General features: G+C 47.3%; 1 protein-coding gene across 1 annotated transcript; it reads left to right on the top strand.

Annotated features, from left to right (window-relative positions):
• The first annotated feature begins 145 nt into the window (after nt 1-145).
• On the top strand, nt 146-6,460 carry ANTKMT (adenine nucleotide translocase lysine methyltransferase). The gene is made up of 6 exons (XM_021006672.2): nt 146-668; nt 3,175-3,338; nt 3,423-3,527; nt 4,309-4,449; nt 5,380-5,430; nt 5,961-6,460. Exons 2-6 carry the CDS (start codon nt 3,177-3,179, stop codon nt 6,159-6,161), a joined length of 660 nt encoding a protein of 219 aa, XP_020862331.1. The 5' UTR covers nt 146-668; nt 3,175-3,176; the 3' UTR covers nt 6,162-6,460.
• The last annotated feature ends 170 nt before the right edge of the window (nt 6,461-6,630 follow it).

Genomic DNA, 6,630 nt, shown 5'->3' with positions numbered 1-6,630 from the left:
GGCTTGTGAGGAGGATGTGCCAAACCGGAGGAGCACGTCTGGGGCTAACCAGAAGATAACTAACTGCCCAGGTTTTCCGTACCCCCAACTTCCCCCCGTCAGCCGCGTAGATAAAGGCAGGCTGACCACGTGCTCCTCCCCCTGCTGCCTCTGCGGGCCGGCTGACCGTTAGGTGCGCGAGGAAGGAGGGGCGCGGTCGCCGAGTGAGCGCACGCGCTCCACTTTCTCGTCCTTCCTCTCCTCCTCCTCCTCCCGCCCCCGCTCCCACCCCTGGTTGTCTCCTAGGTGACGGCGAACGACGCGAACAGTCAGCTCTCTCTACCTCCACATTCGACTCTTGCGCACGCGCTCCACTTCCTGAGGAGGTCACGCGCCGGGTCGCCACGACCGGGCAAGCGCCCTCTCTTCCGGGTGACAGTTGGCGACCTGCCTGTCCTTCCGCTCACCCCCGCCCCCTTCGCCCCAACGGCTGCCGCCCTGCTGAGGGGATTGGCCCCGAACTCGACAGGGGGGGCCCTGAGTTCCAGGCAGAACAGAGTGGACGGAGGATCAGAGTCTCTCTCCGCCCAGGCTCTGCCTGCTGCTTCCGGGGCGTGTCGTGGCTGAATCCTCCCCCGCAGGAGCAGTGGTGAAGGGGAGCGGGGTCCGATTCCGGCCCCCTGCATGAGGTGGGAACCTGGAAGGGATGGTGGATGGCGCTGCCGCAGCGCTAGAGACCCCGCCCCCAGGCTCCTGACGCGGAGAAAAGGGCCTGGAGGGGTAGGTGTTGGGGAGAGGCCTGAGGCGGGCGCCTGTGTGCCCCGGGCCTCGGCGTGGCCCCAGCCTCTCGAGGGAATTTCTTTAAAGAGATTATCCAGTACTATACCCCCAGTTTGCAGATGGGGAAACTGAGGTCCAGGCAGGCAAGTGCCATGAAGAGGCCCATATTGCCCAGATCTTCAGTGTGCACTGGAGGGGGAGGATTATTAGGCACACTTTTATTTATTTATTTTTAGGCAATTGGGGTGAAGTGACTTGCACAGGGTCACATAGCTAGTAAGTATTAAGTGTTTGGTCTGAGGCCACATTTGAACTCAGGTCCTCCTGCCTTCAGGGCCGGTGCTGTATCCACTAAGCCACCTAGCTGCCCCTAGGCACACTTTTTTGCTTTCTACTGACATGTGTTACCCTTTCTCCTGCCCCCTCTTCCCTTCCCCCCCAAGCACATTCACTCATTGATAGACTTCTCTACTGGGGCTGGAGGCTCGAATAGGTGTTTCCTTTCAGCCCAGTGTGTCTTTCCCCACAGTTAGATCATTCTGGGCAAAGTAGAAGGGCAGAGTGGAGCTGCGGAAAAGGCACACCGTTGCTATTATCCTTAGGCTCCATTAAGAGTGGCACAGCCTCTAGTGGATAGAGCACTGGCCCAGGAGTCAGGAGGACCTGACCTCAAATCCTGCCTCAGACACGTGATAGTTAACTACCTGTGTGACCCCGGGGCAAGTCACTTAACCTGATTGCCTCCCACCCCCCCCAAAAAAAGTGGCACAATCTCCAGGAGGTGAAGTGGGGAGAGGGGAATGTGATAAATAGGCCCGATGTATTCTATGTACCTTTCCCAGACCACATTTGGAATATTTCCATTTGGGACACTACATTTAAAGAAGAGCATTTTTAGCATCCAAATGAGCCTTTGATGAAGGGCTATTCATGCCTTAAAGGGATCAATGAAAGGAATTGGGGGTCATTTGGAGAAAACGTGGAGAGATATGATGGCTGACTTCAACTATTTGAGTGGTTGTCAGATGGAGGAATGGACTTGTTCTGCTTCACCCCAGAGGACAGAACTAGAAGCAATAGGTGAAAGTATCAGAGAGCCTGATTTAGGATCTCTAGGAAGGAAAAACTAGCAAACAATTATCTACCAAAAGTGGAAATAGGCTGCCTTGCCAAGTAGTGGGTCTGGTCACTATAGGTCATCAAAGAAAGGCTGGATGACCATGATTTGGTTAGAGAGTCTCCTTTGAATGACTTAAAATGTTTCTTTACTTGTCTGGTTTGTTGTAGAAGGGATTCTTATTAAGGTATATTTTGGACTAGATAGTCTAACCCAACTCTCAGATTCTGAATCTTGCTTTAGGCAAGTGTTAAAAATTGCATGCATAAAGGACAAACAAGGTTGAGGGAAGGGGTGATTATAAAAGGATACATCACATCGTCCCTTTAAATAGCAAATCCAAATAGGATATTTAAAATAGAGTTGGCATCATAGAATTTCATTTTAGATGTTTTCATCATGATGGAAGGAGCCCAGGTTTGCAAACCTGGTTCTGCTACTGACTCACCAAAGGAGCTTGAGCAAATTTCTTCCTCTTTCTGGATGTCAGTGACTACTGCAAAACAGAGGTTTGAATTAGAGGCTCTCTTAAGGGGAAGCCCCTTCCATCTCTGACTTTCTATAATTTTGTAAAAATCTCTTGCCTAAAGTAAGGCACATCCACATTGCATTAATCAGTCTTCTGTTGGATATGGTATGGAGTAGAGGGCTCAGATCAGGCCTTGTAGATGATTATAGGGGCATGGTTTGGGGGGCATTGAGGAGCTGGGAGTGAGCTGACTTGAGTTTTATACTTAATTCCTCTGATTTCATAATAAAGTCAATTATTTTAATAACAATAATAAGTAGTTATTTTTTTACCAGTGGTAATAATGATTTTAAAAAAATTTTAGTGGGTTTTCTGTTGTGCAAAAAATCAGCATGGCCCCAGTACTTTAACGTTTAAGAACCACTGTCCTAACATGTGCTAATACCTTTTGAGCTCCAGTGGCTTCCAAAGTGGGTTGTTCTTTGTCAGATTGACCCAATACACTGGAGTTGGTCATAAAATGTATTGTGCAGGCTGACTCAGTGGTTCTGAATCACACTTTTTTTCCTTTTATATGCTTGCCTGTAGAATGGGGTAATTCATTATCAGTGTGATTATTAAGCTTTTTGTATGCCTAGGGCTTGACTGTCCTTGCTTTGACTGGTCAGGTCCCTCCTCAGATAGGAAGGGGTTTGTGCCCAACAGGGTATAGACTTGGGAAATGGAGGGGGATGGGGAAGAGAGAGGAGAAGAAGTATAATCAAGGGCCAATAGAGAATAGGGGCCGAAAGGTGGGTATTAGAAGCTTGTCTACATATTGTTCCCCTAGAAATGGACCAAGATGATCCTGGAGAAGCCATGGCAGAACTACAGGAGCGCCACCTTGGGGGACTGGGTATCTTAGAAGTAGCAGCTGGCACTGGCTTATTTGCCTATACCTTCTGGGCAGGGTTCCTTATGCCTGGTTTCCGAAGAGTGCCCCTGAAGCTTCAGGTAAGTTGGCCTCGGTGGGGAGGAGGGGAAGATGATAATTGAAGAGCAGCTTCCAAATTTGTGCTCTTTCTGTCTTTTTTCCAGGTGCCATATGTCCCATCAAGTAGGCAGCAGGTAGAGAATGTTCTAAGTCTTCTCCGGGACCGCTCTGGCAAGATGGTGGACTTGGGCTCTGGTGATGGCAGGATTGTAAGAAGGCAAAAAAATCTCCCCTTTCGGCTCCTTCCCTTGTCTGTTCTTTCTGGTTAGGGCATAGAGTTCCTTTCAGACTATTCTACTCTCAGTTCATTTCAGCATATTCTGAAAACATTTATTGACCACCTGTTATTAGCAGAGTCCAGCACTGGGGGATATATAGAAATCAACAATTCATTACTATGCTTAAGGAGAGTCCAGTCTAGTGTTTTCAGGGGAAGTTATTAGAGAATAGGGATAAAATATACACATGGGTTAGCTAATACAAAATAATAATGAATGCATAAGAAAAGTACAAACAAAATGTAATGAGAGATTTGTAGAGACAGTGATCATTTCCAGTTTGTGAGAGAGGGACAGGTTCATGGAGGAGATGGCATTGGAATTGGGTCTTGAGGGACGGGTAGGATTTCAGTGGGCTGAGTCTCAGTCAGGGAGAAGAACATTCCAGGCAAAGGGAAGGGTATCAGCCAAAGCATGAAGTAGTCCAAACTCAGAGAATAATAAGTAGTCATTTGGAGCTAGAATGTAGAGGCCTTGAGTGCCAGGTTAAAGAATGGGGTTTCTTTTCTCATGTTCCATCTTGTAGGTCCCAGTCCCTTGCATCAGGTGAGAGGCTCTTCTGGATACCATTCCCTCTATGCTGCTTTTCCCCTATCCCTATATTTGTTCGAGTTCATGACACCTAGCTTTGCCTTGTCTAGCCAACACCTTCCCTGATCCTTGAGGGATATATATATATATGGAAGGGAGTGCTCATTGTTTGGTACTACAGGTTTTGGCAGCATACAGACAAGGATTGTATCCTGTCGTGGGTTATGAACTGAACCCCTGGCTTCTTCGGCTTTCCCGATTCTATGCATGGCGGGCTGGTTGTGCTCGAAAGGTTTCCTACCAGAAGGAGGATCTCTGGAAGGTAATTGCAACTCTGTACTCTTCTTTCTGTCTCCTTAGTTCAGGATTCCAGTTAGTTGGGATGGGCAACAGGGGGCACGTAAGTACTGATTGGCCCAGGAAACCAGCAAGCTCAAAGCTACAGTTATGAGGCCAGGGCCAGTGACTTACTTAGTGATTCTGGTTGTAGGAGGTAGTTATTTTATCCTTCTCCTCTTCCCACCCATCTTGAAGAGTTAAGAATTTTCAGACCTGAAAAGAATCCTAGAGACCATATGCTCAACCCCCACTCCCCTCATTTTATAGAGGAGGAAATGAGAACCCAGAGAGGGGAAATAACTTCTCTAAGATCACAGTGAATCAGTGGCAAGCTGGGACTTCGACCCAGGTCTCCCGACTCACAGTTTAATCCTCTTTCCATGACCTTATTTTATCTAGCACCTTTAGTCAGATCTGTGTTAGAGGAATAACATAGATTTCCAGGCCACTTGGAAATGAGCTCTGGACCTTTGGCCTTTTTGCTTTTTGAATTGACTAAATACAATCTAGTTTGGATGACTTTAAGATATTTCCTCACTTGCTAGTAAGATACTTCCTTAGGTTTTAGGGAAAGCAGAGCCAAGTAGATGTTTTCAAAGGCTAGAAACAGTCATTGGTTTAGCATAACTTTGGCCTTGGAATTGGAGGCCATCAACAGAGGAAGAAGAGCAAGGGAAGATGCCTTAGGCCAATAGCCTACTATCTCCTGGTTCCCCTGGAGTTAAGAAACCATCTTAATTGCTGGGAACATGAAATATACACATTTAGAGGTTTCTAGGCTCCCCAGGTAGAGCACAAAGGTTCCCTTTTCTAGGTGTTATAAAAGTAGAAGACCTCTGCAAAGCAGTCTCTGAGTCCCTTGTGGCTGTCATCTTGTCCTCATCTCTTCTAAGCAGACCTATCTCTTCTGCAGGTAAACCTGGCTGACTGCAAAAACATCACAGTCTTCTTGGCTCCCAGTGTGGTATGTCTGAGCACTTTCAGAGGCTCTAGGGCCATGGGATTTGTTGAACTAAAATATTCCCAGGGCTAGGGAATGATTCAAACTGAAGTAATTGTTGCATTGTGGGCCAGTGCCCCATCTGTTTGGCTTCAAAGCCATCTGCTTGTTTCTCTAGCAGTCCCCGTGAAAAATCAGCAGGCTGTTCCCAAATGGGCTGGCATTGGATGTTGCTAGGAACCCCAAAGACATCTCAATGTCTGTGAGATGGAATGGGAACACTTTGGAGGAAAGTGTAGCAACCAGATTTAAAGATCCTTTGGAAGACCTTGTTTGACCCTAGGGTGGCAGACCAGCCACAAAGTTACTAGCTTTGAACTTTAGCCTGCTGAAACCAAATCAACTTTTTCCTAGCTCCTATGACCCTGTGCTTCAAACCAGCCTATCCTTATTACCAGGTCTTCTCACTACCCCCTCACTCCCCGCCTCCCCTTCCTCCATCCCCAAATCCCCTTTACAGGTTACTTCTCTTCTGACTTGGCCTTTTTCCACAGCTCCCTCTCCTGGAAACCAAATTACTAGCGGAATTGCCCAACGAGGCCCGAGTGGTATCTGGTCGATTCCCCCTTCCCAATTGGGAGCCAATAGCCACAGTTGGTGAGGGTCTGGACAAGGTTTGGGCTTATGATATTGGACTCATCCGGCAAAACATGGAGATGAGGGAAACTACCTTTCTACAGGGAACACCTGTCTAGGTTTTTGGGAAATAGAGCTCCCTTCATGAGAGGGGCACTCTACCTTACGTGTAAGGGTACCTTAGCAGCTTTTGTCTGAACCAAGGATTTCACCTCCCTTAACCACAGAGAAGCAGGATGTGCTCCAAGCTAGAGCTGATCCTAGTCACTGTACTTCAGGCTCAAATAATTATGAGGAGCCAACATTGAGGGAAGTCCAGTACTACTTCTGAAGAGTTTCACTGGCAACTTGAGGTCAAGAACTGAAACTTGTTTCCTATGGTTCACAGTTGAACACAATAAAAGTTTTTTCATTTTGATATTCTTTTGACTGCCACTGGAACTTAGGATCCCCTCCCCACAACTACTTTACTTTTTTCCCCCTGTGGTTTTTTCTAAACTCCAGGTTGTTTCATTTTCTCTGATATCTTTTCCCCTCAAAGACACCAAATTAGGTAGCCCAGTCATACCTTAACGTGGGTGGGCGTCA

Source organism: Phascolarctos cinereus, unplaced genomic scaffold, assembly GCF_003287225.1.
Source record: "Phascolarctos cinereus isolate Bilbo 61053 unplaced genomic scaffold, phaCin_HiC Scaffold_4;HRSCAF=312, whole genome shotgun sequence".
NCBI classification, from domain to species: domain Eukaryota; kingdom Metazoa; phylum Chordata; class Mammalia; order Diprotodontia; family Phascolarctidae; genus Phascolarctos; species Phascolarctos cinereus.
The sequence above is the reverse complement of the archived record's forward strand: the minus strand, read 5'-3'. Positions and strand labels throughout refer to the sequence as shown.